General features: G+C 46.8%; 1 protein-coding gene across 1 annotated transcript; it reads right to left on the bottom strand.

Moving 5' to 3' along the window:
* Nucleotides 1–306: 306 nt before the first annotated feature.
* Nucleotides 307–21,390, bottom strand: LOC144124321 (sodium-coupled monocarboxylate transporter 1-like). The gene is made up of 16 exons (XM_077656956.1): nt 21,067–21,390; nt 20,616–20,681; nt 18,474–18,525; nt 18,328–18,395; nt 17,286–17,440; nt 16,364–16,504; nt 12,949–13,078; nt 12,299–12,387; nt 11,296–11,411; nt 9,131–9,198; nt 7,493–7,579; nt 6,728–6,909; nt 5,596–5,696; nt 4,954–5,063; nt 3,416–3,481; nt 307–417 (listed from the first exon to the last, which is right to left on the bottom strand). The coding sequence occupies exons 1-16, from the start codon at nt 21,388–21,390 to the stop codon at nt 307–309; spliced, it is 1,866 nt and encodes a 621-aa protein (XP_077513082.1).
* Between the last annotated feature and the right edge of the window lie 1,044 nt (nt 21,391–22,434).

Raw genomic sequence — 22,434 nt, 5'->3', positions numbered from 1 at the left:
CGTAAGCTGTTCCACGGCATAGCGGCACTGAGTAATCGTGCCCCACAGTAGTACTGCATGACGTGACCTCCCGGTGACCCACGGCCATGGTGTAAGAATATATTTATATATTCTACACCGAATATAACAGAATATCTTTATATATTCTACAATAAATATTCTTACACTGTGCCCACAACGCAGTGAACGTGTTAGTTGCTCACATCAGTATCATCATTTGTATGTACGGACTGTCTGAATGTCTGAGAAAATTTGGCGCTTGCGTGAATACCGTGAACCTAGAGTTCATTGGAGGTTCACAAATCTCTATGCAAGCGGTGGAATGAATGTAGGCCCATGGCTGTTGGTCTTGCTGTAGGCATCCTCTGAAAATGCCGCACCATCCGCCACTTGTGAGCTGCGGTACATGCCGCCATCCTGAAACAAACAAACAAACAGCACCGAAATTGGAACTGGTATTGGCAATCAGTCTGCATCGCTTCGTACAAAAAGTTATAAGCAAGAGCTCGTTGGGAGCCACGAGTCCTAGTAATGGCATTTCGCTTCCTTGTCTATGTATGCGCTATGAAATTTGCGCATATGAGTCCAACTGTAATGTGATGGGGAGTAATGGACTCTGTGCGGGACCTATTACAGTATTGGCGAAATCGAGACGTTGGGGTTAAATGTGCTAAGGCTTGTTGAGAATGCATGCAGCGTTCTGCAGCTTGTGCTTTGTGTTTGTGCGTCGCAGGGAAACGCAGAATGAACTTTAGCGCCCTTCCGCTTCCCTATGATACGGAAACTTCTCACGTAGACATGGGCAACCTCACAAGTTTTCAACCTCGCGAGGCTGACCTCAGCTTCACAAAGTGAGGTGGGGTCAGCAGTGGCGCAAAATTTTTTTAAGTGAGGCTAGATGTGATGTGAACCAGTCGGAATCCCGAATTTAGACCTTGATGGTGAAGTTATTACTAATGATGGCGGTAAGGCATGCTGCTTTCATGCTTTTTTTCAGTCTGCTTTTGCGCCAAGGTACATCGTAGAACTTCCGTTAACTCGTGCATCTGCCGCTGAAACCATGTCTGAATTGGTTTTTACTCACCAAGGTGTGTTAAAATTGCTTAGTAATATCAATTCATCTTGTGCTGGTGGTCCTGATGGTGTTCCTAACTTTATCTTAGTCATATGCGAATGAAATCTCATTACTTAGTCATCTTGTTCCGAGCATCTCTCAACTCAGCGTCTCTGGAAAAATGCTAATGTTTTACCAGTGCATAAAAGTGGTTCATAAAGCTCTGTTGTTAATTATCGACCGATTTCTTTAACTTGTGTGTGCTGTAAAACATTGGAGCACATAATATATAGCGCAGTCATAAAACACCTTGACTCTCATGAGTATTTTACAGAAGTTCAGCATGGCTTTAGGTCAGGTTTTTTCTGTACTACTCAGTTGCTTGAGTTTAGTAATGATCTGTTTTCTTCCTTTGACTGTGGCTCTCAAATAGATTGCGTATCTCTAGATTTTAAGAAATCCTTTGACTCTGTACCTCATTTAATATTATGACATAAGTTAAGTTGTCTTGATCTGCATACCACTGTCCTCGACTGGCATTATTCGTATCTTCAGGGCAGCATGCAGCGCTTTTTGAGTAATGGTTCGCACTCAGATTATGTAAATGTAAACGTTAGCTCAGGTGTACCGCAGGGGTCTGTTTTTGGGACCCATTCTTTTTCTGGTTTATATCAATGATATTGTTTTGGATATTACCTGCAAAGTTCGGCTATATGCTGACGACTGTGTCATTTACCATGTTGTGGAAAGTTCCTCTGATGCGTTAAAACTTCAGTGAAACTAGGATTCCATCCAGTGCTGGTGCTCAAAATGGCAAATGTCTTTGAACGCTACAAAATGCCAACTTATCTCTCAATTGAAAGCGTTCTCCATTACAAACAAGTTACTCACTACATTATTGTTCCTCTGCAAAAAGTACTTGAATATGTATAAGTATATTCGGATTTATTTTACATGTAACCTACCGTGGATGAGGGAAGTTGAGTATACTACATCCAGAGCCTGCAGAATGCTTAATTTCTTAAAACGAAATTTCAATAAAGCACAGTCTAATGTCAAACAACTTTTGTATTTCACTTACATATGACCGATTTTTTAATATGCCTGCTGTGTATGGGACCCCCAGTTAGCTTACTTATCTGACATGCTAGAGCGCATACAGAATAATGCTGCGAGATTTGTGTCCAATAATTACAGCTTCTCAACTAGTGTCACATCTATTAAAAACCACCTTGGTTGGGGATCTTTAGCTAACCGTAGGAAACATTTGAGGTTGCAAATCATGTATCGCATCTATGTTGAAACACTGAGCATTGACAAAGACCGGTACCTGCTTCAACCTCACTTTTTTTCTAGACAACTTGATCATCAGTGGAAGATCCGAGAGACTAAATGTAGGACAGATATTTACGAAACCTCGTTCTTTCCACGTACGATCAATGAGTGGAACAGGCTGCCAGCCGGCTCACTGACTGCTGCACGGAAGATCAATTCCGCGCATTCTTATCTGATATGTGACGTGCCGCGCAGTTTTCTTGAGTGTGTCTTTTATTTCATTAGTGTCACTGTATTTACAGAGCACGGTTGTCCTCCTTCAGTGCATGCTTTTCCTCATCCATTATTACTTGTGTCATTGTATTTTTGTTATCTTGTGGTACTTTCAGCCAAACGAGCAGAAGTTATTGTGTTTCCCCCCCTGCAATAATGCCTTCGGATGCTGCAAGTTTCTGTAATCGGCGCAATTTCCGTAATGCGCAAGAGTTGCGAGGGAATAGTCGCCACACTTTCATGCCGGCAATACTGTCGCGCTGAATATATATAGAGCACAGCACCCCTGCCTCCCCCCCCATACATCTCTCACAAAGAAGGAAGAAGTAATCTGGCAAAAACTGCAGACGGGTTCCTTCCCAAACCCGTATATCGTACACAAATGGCATCCTGAGGTGCACTCTCCCAAATGCAAAAACTGTGAAGGCATAGCGACCCTAAATCACATGCTGTGGGCTTGCTCAGCACTAAATGGTCTACATGGAAACAGAGTCATGGGAATCCTTCCTTAATAGCCAGGAAGAACAAGTCCAAGAACAAGTCATCGGTCAAGCCCAGGCCGCCGCCGGAAGTCAACCGATTCCGGCTGACGTCTAGGGGGGAAGCAGACGGTGAAAGGGGGAGCTGCGTCTCACCCGATCACCCATACTCTTTGACGGGTGCAAATAAAGTGTTTTCTCTCTCTCTCTCTCTCTCTAGAGCACGGCATATCGATGCTTCCTCGCGACCGGGTAAATCGCGTTCAGTGGTGCATTCTAGCATGTACTACAGGATAACAGCGATGCTAATGTGTGCACACAGTGTAGTTCTTACCGCGCTTTCATGAGGTATCTCTGGGATAGTGGGCTCCAGGAAGAATGGACTGCCATCGTGAGGAACCTGAAGAAGCGCGAAAGCATTTGATAGGCGGATCAAGTCATGAATAGAGACAGTGTCGGGATTTGATACTTTTTTCTTTCAGTCATCAATGATTTCGGCGATGGCAGATAATCTTGAATGCGAAGCATTGTTTAGCTATCTCAACAAGATTTCGCAATGTATCCGTTTCCAGTGCGCGCGCACCCCGAGCGGGCGACAGTGGGAGTGCCGGCGTGCGCTCGCTACAACCGCAAGTCGAGGCCCAGTGTCACTCAAAAAACGCGAGAACGCCCGCACTGCTAGGACTGCTTGCCAACGTTGCGGCCAAGCGCCCAGCAGTAAGTCCTAGAAGGCCTATATTGTGACAATAAACGCAACAGACTTGGTGTCAATAATACGAGATGGCGCAGTGTCATCGACCACGTCTTCACTGGGGGAGTCGATTTAAGGACTACCGAGTACGTCCCACAAAGACAGCAATAAAATTCCAATAGGGAAGGGCATCAGGTGAGGAGACACGATTTCGCCAATGCTATTCACCGCCTGTTCACAGGAGGTATTCCAAGGTCTGAATTGGGAACAGTTATGGATAAGAGTTAATGGAGAATACCTAAATAATCTGCTATTCGCTGATGACATTTCCTTGCTGAGTCACTTAGGAGATGAATTGCAAAGCATGATCAATGAGGCAGAGCAGAACGGTGGGTCCAAAAATGAACATGCAGAAAACCAAAGTAATGTTCAACAACTAGCAAGGGAACAGCAAAATACCGAGTACAGGTATCTTCAAACTGCAAAACCAGAAAAGCGAAATAAAAACCTGGTTTAGACATAACTATGATCTCATGACAGACAAAATTGATGTCAAGGCGTCACAAAACCTGTTGTGTATGGGTTGGCTGCCTAAAGTGGTGGCTGTAAGTCACAGCTTGGATCATTATATGTTGGATATGACCACAAAACATGCTCAAAATTTTGTCCTTTCGCAAACGCAGAGTGAATAACAACGAGTGTGCAAACCAACTGTGTCGTCACATACAATGCAGCTACCATCTTGCCTTTCCTCGTTAGCACTGCCAGGTTTGCACATTTCATCGTTACATCTTATATCATGGGCCGCCAGTGGACAATGTCTTGATATCGTGCAGGGATAATGTCCCCAGGCATGTGTACACATAATTTTCGCCTAGAAGACTCGGCTCATTTGGGCTTCGTGACTTGATTTAATAGGTGAGAGAGCAATAATTGCGATTGAATAAATAATAGATTAACTGGAAGGTTAACTGATCAATCTTGCTTTTGTTGTAATAACAACTAATATCTTTTTTCGGTACAGGTTAACCTACGCATTGTTAGTACATGCCATTTTTGAAACCTGTTGCCTAGTTTGAAACCTGTTGCATAGGCTGAACTGGCTTTCGGTTGCGTTTGAGTGGAGCCACAGAAACAAAAGTTGGGGGATAAGGAAAAGAAAAAGGGGGTGGGGAACTTACGTCGATCTTCACTGATGGCGGCTTGGCATTCCGGCTGGCATTCCTTCGCGACAACCAAGTGCAGCCGACCCTAATTAGAAGGCGTTCATCAACCGGCTTGGACCATCGAGCTGGATATTTAGTAACACGCAAGAACAGTGATCGCAAATTTAGTGCTCGGCAAACAACGGAACATTTGAAAATGCAGATGCGATGGACACTTCTGGGGATTTGTTTTTCTCGTTAGCTAACTGCTACGGCAAAATAACCCGCCTCCTTTTTAAATGGTGCACAGCAAACAAGAGCTTCTTTGATTTCAACTGAGTGTATAAGACCTAGAAAGCTAGACATTTGTACACAAAACATTCAAAGTGCTTGCTTCGTGCTTTCTGCAAAGTTACGTGCTCAAATAACGACAAGGGTGTGACGCAGTATCTGTCTCATGATAAAGGAGGGAGTGAAAGAAGAAAAGAAAGAGGTGCCGTAGTGGAGGGCTCCGGAATAATTTCGACCACCTGGGAATCTTTAACATGCACTGACATCCCACAGCACACGGGCGCCTTAGTGTTTTGCCTCCATAAAAACGCAGCCGCCATAGATTCGAGTAATCACGATAGCTGCTGTCAGGCGTCAGCTAGGCTAAAGAAGAGTTTCCTTGCGCACCTGTAAGAAGGCTCACCAAAGACCCCAGGACAAGGACGATGAGTGTTCCGAGGAAGCTGTACCACAGATAGGACAGCCTGTAGATGTATTCGATCTGGGAACTGCAAGCGAGAAACAAAGCAAGGCGTGCTGTGAACCACTGGTCTCGGTGCTCTGTCAGCACCCTATACAGCACCCTATACTTGCATATATGCTTATACAGTGGCGTATCTATCAGCAACACTTGAGAGGGTGTCTATTTGGACAATGCATTTATATTCAGTTTTATTCGTCGAAAACATGGGGACCAGAGCGGCTTTCCCATAGACAACTTCACATGATACTTGGGAGAACGCGGTTCCCCTTTCCTACCACTAGGACGAAGAAGAAGAGGAACAGGAAAGGCGGGGAGGTTAACGGTAGATGAAACCAGTTTCCTACCCTTTGTAAAAAGGGTTTCTCTCGGTCGAACCACTGGCATACTCATGTGCAATTTGATGCGAAAGGTGGCAACCAGCCGTTCTTTTTTGTGTAGATAACGCCTGAGTGGAGTACTTGCCTGGTTTGATCAAAATTATTAGAAATCGTCGTTTGCAGCTAAGAAGAGCCACAACAAGCGGGATAGGCAGCAGTGGTTCTGGTGGCATAATCGCGCTTACTGTGGCTAAACGACTTGTCTACCTTGGAAGGAAAGATACCTTACCTAGAGGACGAAGCGAGATTGGCCAGAAACATTGCTGCGTATGAAGCTTGTTGTGGCTCTTGGTTGCTGCAGATGATGCGGATTTATAATAATTTTGCCTCAATCAGACAAGTAATCCCCTCAAACATTATTTGAAAACCGGGGCCCACAAATGCCACCTCACGCGTCAATTTACAGCATGAATCTGCCAACGGTTAGCCGAGAGAAACCTTTTACAAAGTGCATTTAGCAATGCAACACTCGAGTCAGTTAAAGATTCGTCCTGATATGCACCTCTACGCAATGCACCTAAGTAAATCTTGCGCGTTCAGTCCTACACCCACAAGCACACTAGTCGCTACCTATTTCGTACTTGAATATTAGCACAAACGGCCCATGAGTGAGCCAAATCAGTTTGGATGAAGCCAGAAAAGTTGACTCAGCTTCGCAACATTCAGAGTTGCTGCTTACTTGTGTGCGTCAGTGTCGACAGAGGGCAGCGCTGGCTGCTCAAGCCCCGTTGCGTTCAGGTACAACTCGATGCATCCGTCCACCGAGACTTGCGGCCTCCAGTGTAGTGGTCTCCGAATATAGGCGCCTACGGTGATCCAGGACAGGGTCACTACGCCGGCCACCAGGCCCACGATGGCCCCCTGTCGAGACGAAAGAGGCCGCCATGCTAGCGTAAGTGAATGGGCATTAGTCGCTACATTTTTTAATATTGTAGCGGCCAGGACAGTATACTGCCATGCATGTAAGGTTTGGATGACTGATAATTTACAGGAGCTGGGTCACCTAAAGCCTAATTCAATGGAGCCCTCGAAGTATATAAGGGCTCTCCTGTCTTTTAAAAGCTCAAATCATCCAAGTGCATCATCCAAACCGATGAATTAGATTGAAAGAGAACCGTTCTCTTAACTCTGCACGAGAATACTGCAGCTTCTGGTACAAGCGGAAGCACAAGTCAAAGAAGCTCAGATAACGGTTGTGAGACATCTTAATTAAGTGCGTGTCTTAATTGCTTCAGGGGCTTCCTGTTGTGTTACATTTTAGCGATTATTGACCGAACACACTGCTCGGTTTCTTTATGATCAGCAAGGTGGGCAAGGGTTAAGACAGTTCAGGCGGTGAGGTTACCTTCATCATGTTAGCATGAGCTGCTCACGTTGCCACGGTTTTCCCTGTACCTAAATGCACGACAAATGTTCTACCTCTGTTGCTAGAGCTGGTGCTCACAATGGAGTTGGCGAAGGCGATGAACATGCCCAGGCTGTAGACGCCGACAAGGGGGCCTCCCACGATGCCGAGTATGGAGAGTGCAGACTGCGAAACGTTCAGGCGAGACGCGACAGAAAAAACGATGAGGCTGCCTGATACAGGCAAGCTCTTTGCAAGTGGTCGTGTGAATGTAGTATTAGAAAAAGGGTATTTTTATTGAAACACTTAAGGCATGACTTGCGCCTGACGTGCGCACACAGTCACTGAAATGGCGTAGTTTATGAGGCACAACCTTTGTCGAAAGTGCGGGACTTGAAGGAATTCTTTCTAAGCTTCGTAGTGGGGCTTTTGTAACGTCCGTGGAAGTCCTAACATTCGGAGGAATGAGGAAGAGAGTCCCTCCTACCTTCAATGGATTTGGAATGCTGGCGATACATAAAGAACCGCACAGCCCAGAAGCAAATTCATGGGCGCAAATTTATACGTTTTACAAAGGCTGTACTTTCTGATCTTATGTAACAAAAAGCAGTGGGGTCTCGTCAGGCATGTTTGCTAAACAAAACAAGTTACCCACATGCGGCCCTTTGTCTGAAATAAAAGGTTCTCGATGCAGTTTTTTTTTTGTGAGGACACACGAAGCGACGGGAGAAAGCACAATTGTGTACACAGTGAGCCCAAGATAGGTGCGGATGAACCTTTTTTTTAGTTGTCCGGTTTTATGTGGTTTCGGGGGTTACGTATGGCACAATACTTTTTAAGGCTTATCAAAGTTCTTTCTTTTAGCACCCCCTTTCCTCTTCACTCGAGTTGACTGTAGTGTCATCATCATTAGCGTTATAAGGTCCACATGCAGCACGTATATGTTGGGGCTTGTTCTAAAGAAAAGGGGGAGCGGTTAACGAGCATAAATATTCAGCAGAAAATTTCTTGTTTAGGGTGGGACGGTCGCCTCGACCTCCTCCCTTCCGAGGAAAGCGCATCAACTCGCTTAATCACTGCATTGTGTTGTCATGAAAACCTGAGCCAAATAATACACTTCTACACGAAGCAGAGGATCCACAATCACGTGCGAAAGTTGACGAGCCCTTCCCGGCGATTTTTTTATGCTCGCACCCTCCTCCGTCGCTCGCATCTACGTATACAAGGTGAGAAGTGGCCACTGGTTAGATTCTTTCAGACGTCAAGCAGCTACCAAGGCCGCAGCCAATAAGCCGCGTAGCTCCGGCGGGCCAGGAAGCTTTCCCCCGGAGGTGGGGCAGGCGGAGGAGCGCCGACCTTCCAGCGTGCAAAAAGTGACGAGAGGAGAGGGAAAAGCGCGAAGACGCTGAATTTCAAATTTTGACTGCAGATTACTCAGCTTCTACAAAGCGCATTAGAAAATTTCTTGCTGGACAGTATTCGTGAAGAAGCGTGATTTAACATTCCAGCCAGACCGCAACTTTATAATAGCCCCTTTCAGAGCCCCTTTAAAGCCAACTTTGCACTGCGGTTACTTTTCTTCGGCTGCTATCATGCCAAGTATTTATTTCGATCGTTGGCGCAACTTCCAGCGTGAGGCCATCTTTATGCGGCAAAGGGAATGCTGAATGCACTTTGCTACGTTGCCAAATTATCATCCTTACCGAGCTACGTGCAAAACATGGCTTGAGCATGTACCTGTAGCACGTCACCCATTTGCTGTGCCACGTACACCATCGCCACGACGATGACGCCGAACAGGACCGCTGCGTAGAAGACAAATAAGCAAGGATACAAAGGAGCGAAGTACAATTTACCAGTAACACACAGAGGTCGTTAAAAAAACTTACACACAGGACGGTTACGGGTGTGTAACGCGAATGCTTGAGGATTGCTTTTGGTGTGGCAGCAAATTTCACACCGCATTTCGTTTTATTTTTCCCCGAAGTCAGACAGCCTAGGGTGACTTGCCCAGGACTGCAGTTATACTCTGTAGTGCACTTCTATCGAAAGATCGCTTTAACCTGTACATCAGTTTAGGCACGTTGATTAGAGTGCAGGAACTTGAACCCCAGTGTGTACACGGTAACACAAACACCTGTGCGGACTGCAGAGTTCGAAACTGGGTTTGCCCCCGAAAGAGCGCAGCATGGTTTTCGGAGCCCCTTCCAAGTGCGCACAGGGGTAGGAAACTCCGGTTAGTTTCGGTTGCAACTACTTCAATGCACCTGCTGGCTGAAGGAGAACTGATGTTTAAAAAATGAATAATTCCTGCGGTACACATCTGGACAACTTTATTTTTACTCTTTGTAAATAGTGTATATATGACATCTCCCTATGTCCTTTCTTGCTGTCCCCTCACCTCTTTCATTTCCCTTCTTCATACTGCCTTCTATCCTTTATTTCCGCTGCCCCAGCTCAGGATACAGTGTTGGCAGATGCCGGGGTGAGCAAAAATCTTTTAACTTCCTTTTTATTATATTTTTGATTAAACACTTACTACTACTACTACTACTACAGTACACACAGATGCTGGACAACGATACGACTCTCGAGTTGTCTTTCCTCCAGCCGCTATGGGGTGAATTGGCGCTGACGTCTGAGTTGGTTGTGTAATGGTGTATGTATAGGAAGTTTTCTACCCTTGGCGCACGCCCCTAGGAAAGCCGGGTGCCGATTCGATTCGAGGGACGCTTGCACCTATATCCTTGTCCGGCGGTGGGTTTCGAACCAACGAACTCTCGCAGTTGAGGCGGAAGCCCAAGCCACAAGGCCACCCGTCGCCTCCCACCTTCTCCCCATTTTCCCCCGTTGCTACTTTTCCTTTCCTTAATTTGTTCTAAAAGTGGAGAGGGGGAATTCCCTCTCTCCACTCTACCATCTGCCAATTGAGGCAAGTGGAAGGTGACAGGTGGCACTGCGGACGCCGACTACGGTGGCGCGAAACTGAGGAACGAACTTATAAGAGTTAACGCTCCAAAAACTGGCCTCTCCGCGATAGCATCCATGCTCATGCTGTGTACGTGACCGGTCGCGATACCATTAGGCACTCTTCCATATTTCCCGGCGCTATCTGTATTGGCCAGGTCCCCGGTTCCACGTTATAGTCGGCGTTGCCGTCCCGTACGCGTGGCCCCAGCATAATACAAAAAAATGGACAGCTCTGGCCTCCACCCTCCCTGGCTTCCACCATCTGGCGAAGAAAAAAAACTTGTGCCACAAAGTAAACGTAAATTTTATAACAATCATCACCGGCAAAAATTGCCTCAGTGCAGACACATTTTTTGGCGAGATAAAGTCTCGAGATATCTCACACACCAGCTAGCATTTCATGCACTTCGAAAGAAAAGCAACTCATGCTACAAAGACGGGCCAGCCCGTTTAGGTATTCGAGTCAAGCTCGGGGGTTATAAAGTGATTTTTTTCAGGTGGTGAAAAGAGCAGGTTTGGTGACTGCTTGCCAGGTTTCGCCTCTAGTAGAGCTCACGGCATGGCCAGCGTTATTTGAAGCACGGAAGTAACCACGCAACGCCACCGTCCCCCTGACACACACACACACACACACACACACACACACACACACACACACACACACACACACACACACACACACACACACACACACACACGCACACGCACACGCACACACGCACACACGCACACGCACACACGGACGGACGGAGAGAGAGAGAAAAGGCTGTTACACGTAAGTTAGATTATTACTAGTTTCCATTAAGCGTTAGAATGACTTGTTTTCCCAACATTATTCGAGTTATATAAAGTGTAATCAGGTGGCGGTTGACGCAGCAGCTCTCGTTCTCGAAGCTCCCCGCTTGAAAGACGTACACGTTCCGCAAACTTACTGAGGACTTTGAGAATGATTCCTGCAGCCCTGTCCCCCAGGTCAGGCTTGATGTACGTTTTTATGATGTCTTGAAGCGTTGTGGTTGCAAGGGAGCTCAGACTTGCAGATACGCCGCTGGAAGAAAAAGAACGAAACGCAAAAACCGCATTAGTTTGTACAGTGGTGCGTCTCTAAGCTGCGCTAGAGAAAAACAGTGGTATGTTTACGCAATCGAACCTCGATAATTCGATTTCGAAGGCGACCGAAAACTTGCTTGAAGGATGCAAAGTTCGAATTATGGGGTGCCCGATCGGAACTTTTATCACATGGTAACAGCAGGACGGAAGCATCAGTTCGAATGAACCAGAAGCTCGGATCAAGCGAGTTCATATAATCGAGACTACACTGTATCCAGCTGTTTAACGCTAGACAGAGCTATAATAATGTAGTCTTGTTACGAAATAAAATGTTAATTGTAACGCTGCCGCTTATAACATCGCCAGCTAGATCATCGAGCTGCACTTTTCAGGGCTTTTTTGATCTTTAACACGGAGTCCGGCACGGCCGTTTGGTTGCAGCTTTCTCATTCGACAGCACTCAAGGAAATAAAAAAAATGGGCGCGTTGACATCCTAGTGTGCACGAAAACGTGGAGATTAAGTGAAACAGAAAAAAAAAACAACCTAAACACATCCTACAGCGTTATTTCTCGAACTCAGGCCACCTTGTAAGTGATATCTGGGTTGTAGACTTTTCCGGAAATGATCAAGGGTCACCCGCGGTAACATCCAGCTTTAATTAGTGCGAGATACTGATACACGCTTTCAGCGTTACCTCAGTGCGGGGGTCAAAAGCATTTGCCATCGTCGACAAAAAAAAAGGAAAGCTGAAATTCGGCGCTAAAAGAGTGGTGGCACAGTTCATCATTTCGAAGGCGAAAAGGCAGCCAGAAAGCCCTGTCACCAACCCTGGACAAATGCTTCGCACGTAAAAAGTAGGCATTCAGAGAAAACTAGTGCAGACCTCAGACCGCCGCTGAAGATCCCCGACACGATAAGTCCAGGTACGCCAGGGTAACCACCCAGTATGTCCATGACGAAAAATGGATTCATCTGCGTACGTTAATAACGTATAAGCAAAGGGCCCACGTGGCAATCACGAATTCTTAGAAATGCGACGCTGCATGTTAGATTTACAGAAACCATATTTTGTCCATATTTTGTCTCTTGTCCATATTTTCAGGCAACTGTCATCACTCAGGCATATCGAGTTTTACTGATACGGTTAGCATAGTTAAAAAACACACTCGTTACCATCGCAATTGTCAATGACGAGAGGTGAAATGCGTTAAAATCGCGATAAAAAATGGCAAAATTAAATTTCTTAATAATCTTTTTGTCTCCTGTGTTTACCTCGAGATTGAATGAAGACAGAAGCTTTTTTTTCTTTTTTTCCGGCAGCCAGACGTGCTTCACACAGCAAGTGGATGTCGACGCCGTCCCTTCATTCTTCATTTACAGTGATTCAACACTTCTTTGAATCCTTTGGATATCATTCATGGATATTGAAATGAACGGTGTTTGAGTCCCCAACGTGCGTGTGTATGAGTGTACTGAATGTTTAGCCCCACACGTGCGACTCATTTGCAAAGTTCACGCGTACAGATGCGTTACCTGGTCTGCCGCTGTGATCTCTTTGACGCTGATGGGATCGCAGTCGCTGTACCGAGCGAATATCACCAACCCCACGTAGCACAGCACCGTCTGGAGCACAACCACGCCCGCTAGGTTCACCCACATGGCCCTGAGGTGTGCAAAGCAAGATGAGGCAAACAATTTGCGTAAAAACAATGGCTAATAAGTGCAATTACTCTGCGTGAAAGCGTGCAAAAATTTCATTTTTCTGTTAGCGCCACTGTTGACAGACTCAACAAAATCAAGACTTTGAGAACCTAGCTAGGTTATGAATGGCCAATTTGCAATCATTCGTCAACTACTTTCAATAGAATGTTCCTCGAATCAAGTTCTTGTTCTGAGGGGGTCAACAAAACTGCAACAGGAAGACACAGAGAATGTGGTGTGATGTCCGAGCCCCGCGCGTTGCGGGCGAGCGCCAGAGAACGAACAGCCAACACAGAGTCCGGTGAACGACTGGCTTTATTCATGTTCGCGCGCTCCGCGAACTGTGCAGTTAAGCACAGCAATGGGGCGGTGCCGCCATCTGTTGGACTCTTGGCCAAATACGACACCCCTCCCCACCCACACAAAGAAGGTAACGTGAACAGGCCTCACGGCGAATAGCGTACATTGGGCCGTCTTGCTCTTGAGCTTCTTCGCAACGGTGGTGTTTGCGGCTCACACTTGGGAAGCTCTGGATCAACCGGCACACCCAGTGCTGAATTATCCCTTGGTGGAGCCTCGTGCTGTACAGATCCGTCCTCGCTGCCGGCATTCAGGTGTGATTGCATGGCAGAGGTCTGTTGGTCATCTGCACTCACATCACGAGTACCGACTTGATGTTTTGCTGCAGCCGGCGGAGACACTTCGGTTGCGGAGAAATCGTGTCGCAGATGTTCTTGATGTCGCCTCCAGGACCGACCATCAGGCAACGTGACATCGGCGATGTGGTCGCCCGATGTAGCAGTCACCATTGCAGGAAACCAGGGTGGACCATCTCGAAAGTTTCGTGCATATACAGAATCCCCTGGCTGCACAAGCGGCGTCCGATGGGCATGCTGCTCGTGCGCAACTTTCTGCTTTAGCTGCCTTGTAAGAACTGTGGACCTCATGTCAGGCCGCAGTAGGGTCAAAGCTGTCTTCAGCTTGCGCCCCATCATCAACTCAGCCGGGGAGCACCCAGTAGTCTCGTGCGGCGTTGACCTGTAGTTCAGCAGGACGCGGGCTAGCTGACAGTCGAAGCTTCCACCCACTGCTTTCTTCAGCTTTGCCTTGATAGTTTGCACTGCACGCTCCGCAGCACCATTTGATGCCGGGTGATACGGTGGCGTCAGCACATGCTTTATGCCATTGCGCTGAAGGAATTCCCTGAACGAGGCACTCACGAATGCTGGCCCATTATCCGACACAATCACGTCTGGCAAACCATGGGCAGCAAACATAGTCCGTAGGCATGGAATCGTGGCATCTGCTGATGGTGTGGTCACAGGAACAACTTCTATCCATTTTGAAAAAGCATCCGTCACGATCAGCAAGTAGCGATTCTTGAGAGGTCCAGCAAAGTCGATGTGAATTCGTGACCACGGCTTCTCGGGATACGGCCATGGCGTCATAGCTACTGGCCGCGCAGTTCTCTGGTTCTCCTGACACACACGGCATCCACGCACCGTATTCGTAATGTCTTCATCCAGGGTCGACCACCACACATGGCTTCGAGCAACTGCCTTCATTTTTGAAATTCCAGGGTGGCCTTCATGGAGTAGACGCAGCACTTGAGGTTGCAGTGTACTAGGAATAACCACTCGCGAACCCAGCAGGATGCAATTTTCTTGGACGCTCATTTGCGTTGTGCGATTGGCATATGGCTTTAGCACAGGATCCCGCAGCTCTGTTCCAGCCCACAGTGCCTCGCGAACCTTTGCTAACACAGGGTCTTTGGAAGTGGCTTCCGCCACAACAGACGCCACCAAAACCCTGGGGTAAACAGCCTCAAGCATGAATACTTCAGCTGGCCGCTCAACAGTGTGTTCCAAAGTAGGCAGCGGCAGCCGACTCACGCAGTCAGCGCTGGCGATGCTGGCTCCGGGTCTGTACTTAAGCTTGTAGTTATAAGCGGCCAGCATCAGTGACCAGCGCAGCACTCGAGGAGAGCACATCTCTGGCACGGGTTTGTCAGCGGAGAGCAGGCCTAGCAAAGGCTTGTGGTCGGTGACCGCCTCAAACTCTCTGCCCCAGACATATTGCCGAAACTTGGTCACTCCAAACACCAGGGCAAGTGCCTCTTTATCCAAGTGACTATAGTTGCGCTCAGCTGATGTGAGACTTCTTGATGCAAAAGCGATCGGACGCTCAGCGCCCGTGTCCTCACGGTGAGCCAGCACAGCCCCCACTCCATACGGTGATGCATCGCAAATCAGCACCAATGTTTTCCTAGGGTCGTAGTGTGCCAAAACCGCAGCAGACACCAGCAACTCCTTGCTTTCCCTAAACGCGCGTTCCTGGTCAGCACCCCACATCCACGGTGTCTTGGCTCCAAGTAATTGATTCAGTGGATGAAGAACAGCAGACAGATTTGGCAGGAATCGCCGGTAGAAATTTACCAGTCCCAAATAACTTTGCAGTGACTTCACATCGCTAGGCTTGGGGGCCTTCAGCACAGCCTCAGTCTTTTCAGGGTTAGGATGGAAACCAGCCGACGTGACAACGTGGCCCAGGTATTCCACTTTTGGACCCATGAAGGTGCACTTGTCAAGCTTCAGCTTCAGACCGGCTTCCTTCAAGCGATGCAGTATTCGGCACAAGTTCTGAAGGTGATCCTTATCATTGTGCCCAGTCACCAGGATGTCATCGAAGTACACGACCACGTGTGGTAGACCGCGCATCAAGTTGTCCATCTCCCTCTGGAAAATCCCTCTGGCATCCTTGAGGTCGAGCTTGGAGAACTTCTCACCCCCACTCAGTCTGGCGAATAGATCCTCAACACGCGGTATCGGATAGTTCTCCGGCACAGTCACAGGATTCACCGTGACCTTGAAGTCACCACAGATTCGAATCTGTCCGTTGCGCTTGAGAATAGGCACAATGGGTGCAGCCCATTCTGATGATCTTACCGGTTGCAGCACTCCAGCGCGTTCCATACGGAGCAGCTCCTCGTTAACACGATCGATCATCGCGAACGGTACAGATCGAGGCTTGAAAAACCTTGGCTTGGCATTGTCTTGGCGGCACCGCCCCATTGCTGTGCTTAACTGCACAGTTCGCGGAGCGCGCGAACATGAATAAAGCCAGTCGTTCACCGGACTCTGTGTTGGCTGTTCGTTCTCTGGCGCTCGCCCGCAACGCGCGGGGCTCGGACGTCACATGTGGCTTCGCTCTCCGTCGCGTGTACGCGAATGTGCGATCCACGGCTCACTTCCGCACAGCGGCCACGCTGGGCATGCTTAGGTAGCGCTGGACCCAGCCTTGGTTCACGGCGTACATGGTGAGCCACAGGAACGTGCCCCCGACCACCAGGGACCACACTGAGTGACGGATCGCCGGGTCAGGACGAAAGCTGCGCAGGACATGAGTCCATCATGAAATAACAGTCAAGCACAAAGACAAGCGTGCACTAATACACGTCCTTGGTTCTGGTTTGTAAATTTGCTTTTAATTTTCTGGCTGACAGTCTCTTTTTTTTCCAGGGCACTGTTTTACAGCGAGAGCTGTATAGGCATATTCGGCGAAATCACGGCGTCGTCGTAAGCAGCATTTCTGCGTCCGCCCACACCAAACTGCACCCGGCTTCTCTAACACTTTCCGCAAAAGGGACATAGCTTATTCGTGGCGCCAATTTGAGTGAGGCAGCGGGTACACAGTAGACATACAACACCCTTACAACGGCTACTAAACACTCTTACTGACGTCAGTGTTTCGCACCACCCTAGGTGTCGCTGCAATTCGCGTTGCCACAACTGTAAACGCCCGGTGAATTTTTTCACTACAAAATATGTTTTCCGCTGATACTACCGTCTGAATCATGAAACTTGTGTTCTTGTAATAACTTTATGGGTCTAAAAGAAAGACGCCGGTGTCGGGAAAGTTTTGTAGAAGAACTTAGTGAATTATCACTTTTTCACTCCAGTCAATAGCTTTTTTTTCTAAAACCCGTCGCGTTGCCAAGCTCCGCAATTTTTTACGCTAAGCGCGGCCACGCATGGTGATAGCTTCAACCACAGAGCTCATTAACATACAACGGCTGTATAACGCGAACCATTTGTTTAGAAGTCGTATGGAACATGTATGTTCGAAATCGAGGCGTGCAGCCATCACCCAACTTGCAAGCGTGGACTTACTCGAACACCTGCAGCCGTTCAGTGTCGAGGTTCTTTTCGAAGACGTTGTGCCAACCGCCCACGTCTACGGTTCCCTTCACTGCGAGCAGTATGATGGACGCGTACTTTATGAAGCTCATAAACACGTCGGCCATGACGATCGCCTTGATTCCACCCTGCGGAAGTTGGTCGTTGGAGAGCGATTGGTGGCACTCGCAAAACTGGTCCGTAATTTTATATCAAGAAACGGCACTAATATGCACGTTAGAAAGTAGAACGTTAGGCCAGTTGGTACTTCATTTTTTCCATCTTCAAACAGCGCTCAGAAAACACCAGGACAAGAACGCTTTTTTGACAGCGCTCTTGGGCGTGTCGTTCTTTCTTAGTGTCTTGGTGTTTTTTTTTATGCGTTGTTTCACGATGGAAAAATAGTTTGCACGGTCCAGTACGAGGTCTGGCAAATTCAAAATACCTCGTAAGTTTAACGGGCACTTCAGGCGGGAGTAATCTGAACAGCACTCTAAAGCTTTTCTATAGTGCCACCCTCGTCAACTGACTAAGCGTAAATATGACCTTATGACATTTTATAAGTTTAGCACAACTACGAGATTCGGTACTACTTTCTATACTTAATTCTGCGCAGAATATTACGCGACTTTCTTTCGTTACGGTCAACATGGATTTCTCATAACTTACAGTATTCATTAACGTAATTCATCTTGATTTACTTTAGTTTTATAAAAACATAGAGGCACACATATGCACGGAGGATGTCCAAATACAATGTAATCAGCAATCGCAAGCTATACTTGTATCAAGAATATATAGTTGGTTGTTATGTGCGCTGGTTACCCATGTAAAAGTATTCGCTTGCATCTAAGCACAAGTAGTGGAAATTATCTGAATGTTAGATGTGGAGAATAATTCGCACTAGAACTTCGCTCGCTACCGGGTGCCTTCATAAAAGTAACAAATACCATGGTTTTTTTCACATACGCAGGACAAGAAAATCATCAAAGGCCGCAAGTATTTTTTTTTAACTGAACAAGGACCAGTATCTTACTATTGTTGTGTAGAAGGTGCAGACGACGCCAATGGATATCACCGAAAGCCAAAGGTTCACACCAGTCACTGTAATTGTAAAGCGATGATATCAGCCATGACTAACACAAAGTTGTCAGAAAAGAATCCTTCCGGAACGACTTATACCTTGTTGCAAGGCAAGTGCAGGGCCATAAAGCACTATAGACATGTACACAATCTGAAAAAGAAAAGTTTTCTTCAGCAACTAATTTTGCCATTACGTCGACGTAAATTATGATCGCTAAAACGTGTTTTTGTTGAAAAAAAATCCGACATAAGTACCTCATTCAAGCAGATTCTTTCGTCACAAGCAGTCCACTATTCGCTTAAGCTTTACAGCTTCAGAAGCTCAGTAAGGCATGTTGCTGGGCAAATTGGTTAAGCATCTTTGAAACTTGGAAAGAATCCACCTTGGCGCAAAAAAACAAAAACAAAACGCTGTACCAGGCCAAAGAATCCGGAAGAAAGGAGCCCTGCGGTAAAACCTGAAGTTATGCCTTATGTGCACAAAGTGTCACATAATCTGAAGAAGATGGCTAACAGACACGAAGTACCGCTAGTATTTTCAGCACCAAACAAGCTGAACAAACTTATACCCCGGATTTGTGGCACTGAGCGCCCTGGATGCAGCATAAAACATCAGCGTGTCTTCACCCGCTGTATGGAAGGAGTGGTGTACGAAATACCCCTGACCTGTGGAATGTCCTATATAGGGCAAACGGGAGGTGCATCAACAAACGCCTTGGGGAACATTGCAAAAAGGTAGAAAGTAAGAAAGATAAATATGCCAACTTGGTCAACCATGTTAATATGTGCAAGTGCGAACCTCGACTGGAAAAGGCGAGGATTCTTGGCAGGAGCAAGATTAAAAGAGGCGAGGCTTTTATTGGAAGCGTTTCACATAAAGAAAAAGGCGGCTTTGTGTGTGAGTGACAGTCAGTGAATTTGTATGCGGCGGAGTACAATTTTCTGTGCAAAAACTGATAATGCAGGGTGATAGATTATGGCTGTGATAGGCACATGGAGTGGAAAAAAAGTGGGCGTATCCTGCTATTTATCTGTGTGGTTTTCTTGAGGAATAAACAGTTGGAAGTTGGCGCCTGTCCGTTGTCTCCTTGTCTTTCCTTTGTTTGTGTGGTTTTACTTGCGCCAAGGTGTATTATTTCCAAGTTTCAAAGAAGCTTCAGAAGCTGTAAAGCTTAAGCGAATAGTTGACTGCTTATGACAAAAAAAACAAAACAACAACAACAGTTTCGCGGCTATGTTTTTTTTTTTTTTACTGAGCCGGAGTACCCTGGTTCGAACCCGACCGCGGCGGCCGCGTTTCGATGGAGGCAAAACACAAAAGGCGGCCGTGTGCAGTGCGATGTCAGTGCGCGTTAAAGATCCCGATGTGGTCGAAATTATTCCGGAGAACCTTTCCTTATGGCGCGGTTCCGTTGGTCACCGATATATATGCGAGACAATTAGTGCGGCATGTCCTTTCCTCAACAACCAATTTTAATTTTTTATGTTTCCTAGTATTTAGCATGTTAACGTTCCCTCAGTGTTACAGAACGAAACTATATGGTCAGGTTCATCAACCTCTGTATTAGTGTATCTACATGGCTAGATAAACATGTATTTCACAAAAAAATTAACTTTGCTTATTACTGAGATCCCAAGTACAGTTATGAGAAGACTCTTGCGCTATGCAAAACTTCGCAAATATGCTGAACCAGCAAGATTACATTTGATGTGGTTTCTCGACATATGCTGTCTCCACTACTCAATAAAATGTGAACAAAATGCCTAGAAACGCTGGGGTGCTAAAACTAAGCGCGTGAATGAGCAAACAATGCTCATAAGTATTGTGCACTAAACCCGGCGGATTTGTAGACATGCCGTTTTATCATAAAATTAAAGTGTTGTGAGCACATCTATCTTGTTATATCCAGGATTTTGCGTTTTTAGAGCTTATTTTTCATACGTCTCCTCTTAACCATAAAACCTTTTTTTGCCTTCTGTACTCAGGAAAGCAAATAATTTTTTTTTCCGTTTCGGTATTCATGGTCCGATGCTTTCGGGTAAAAAACTAAACACCGGCCAGGTGCTGTTTGCGAATTGTAATAACAGAATTTAAAAATTTTCGGAAATACTTCAATTTAATGTTTTATCCGGTGACTGCGGTTGAAATATAACTGGGATGTTTGGAATCGCAGAACCCTAGCTCTACATTACAGTGAAGTTTTATTGCGCATCACACGCAAAATGTACAAAGCGCCTTACCATCTGCAAAGCCGATGACACCGAGCAAATGGTCCGAAGCGTCCGATTGAATCTAAGCTCGAGGTACTGGAACACGAAAGAGAAGAAATAAAACAGAAATGCTTTGTTGAGAAATGTCCCCTATTTTTTTATTAACAGCGTACTGTTTATCTCATCTTGATGCAAAATAACCATATATGTTGGTGCGCAGACAAAGCCAAGTCCTCTTGTTGAAACGTTCACTAGCTGACAGGTCCTCCCCTCAACCCTTGTTCAGATTGTTTTGTGTTGTCAAGAATCCCATTTTATTGCCCCCTCTCTATAGCGTAGACATTTACACCAAAACACTCACAACATACCCTTTGCTTCATCTGTTAAACAACGACAATTGGAACCCTATTAAGCAGTACATTACCAGTACACCACCAATTTGTAAAAAAACGTGATTCCTGACAATGAAAGGACGACTTACCTGGAATGCGCTGGCGACGTCAAGGGTATGAAACATTGGCATGTAGATGTAGTTTGTGAGAAGCACAGTGAAAAGCAGACCCAACTGAATCATTACAAACTGCGCTCCGTAGAAGTACATCTCAGCCGGAATGCCCAGCATGGCCACGGGCGATATGGACGTGCTTATCAGCGACATGGCGACCGGAACCACTCCCATTGACCTGGGCACCAGCGGCTTCTTGGCAGCAGCGAACGCATAGTAAATCCCTATCGCCGACGAGGCTATCAACATGGCGAAGAAGATGCTGTAGTCCCAGGCGCCAAAGTATCCTTCGGTATTCATGACTTGAGCGCAGCACTCGATGGCATGTGGCGGTATACGTATATAAAGGCTGCGCTGGCTCAGCTGTGATTGAAGAACTATGAAATAAAAGGGTGGAAATTTGTGCGAGTCGGTGTGGACCTATGAAGCACTCGGCAGGAGTTCTTTGAAGCTAGACTCCGAAAACTGGTAGTTTGTCACGAGCTGGCTGTATCCCGACATATCCGCCGTAAGGCGTGACAACAAAGTGCTCTGCCGCTGTTCGCTTCAGTCTGTCATCGATCTGTGGTGGAAGCCAGGCTGAGAGAAGTAAATGGAATGATACATTATCGGAAACTCAATACAGGGCTGTTTCCAGAGGCAAACCACCCTTCAGGTGACCCACTGCGCGAGTTGCCCAGCTATGCCTAAAAGCTAACCACTCCTACGGACTACCAAATCGGACTACGACGCTCACACTTTCCAGAGGGCTGGGAGACAACGTGCACTTCTTTCGACACAAGAACACCACGAGGCTTCGTTAAGGAGCTGGAGGAGGGGCTCATAATATGCATGTATGCGTTTACGAGACAACGTGGCCTGTAACTATAGCTCACGAAGTCGGCCAAGTCGAGACGACGAAGCGTACTCGACGTAGCGCATCGCCCACCTCCCCATTCGCGAAAGTGCCATTACGCGCTCAAAGACCAAGCGGAACGCCGGGCTACGATACGACGCTGCCACATAAACGCTGAGGTGAAGGCGCAGCCTAGCGGATGCGGAACAATGGCGCCTACTCTCAATTTGAAAGAACGGCCAGAACTAGACGATCTTTTCTGCTTACTGCTATCGCTTGTCAATGTAGCCTCGAATAATGGCTGTGGACTATCTCTCGCTGGCCCTTTGAAAGCGGGGGCCAATGGCATGCCCACCGCATGCGACTACTTCAAGGCCGATCAAGAGCCTGTGTCGAGTTCGGCAAAACAGCCCGTAAAGAACTAAGCTGCGCTTCATAAGTAAAAAAACTTGGATGCTCATTTCCATGGGCGCATACTGTTCCAGCTGTTTAGTCAAATATGGTCCGCT

The sequence above is a fragment of the Amblyomma americanum genome, chromosome 3, assembly GCF_052857255.1.
Source record: "Amblyomma americanum isolate KBUSLIRL-KWMA chromosome 3, ASM5285725v1, whole genome shotgun sequence".
Taxonomy (NCBI): domain Eukaryota; kingdom Metazoa; phylum Arthropoda; class Arachnida; order Ixodida; family Ixodidae; genus Amblyomma; species Amblyomma americanum.
Note: the sequence above shows the minus strand (reverse complement) of the source record. Positions and strands in the feature narration are given on the sequence as shown.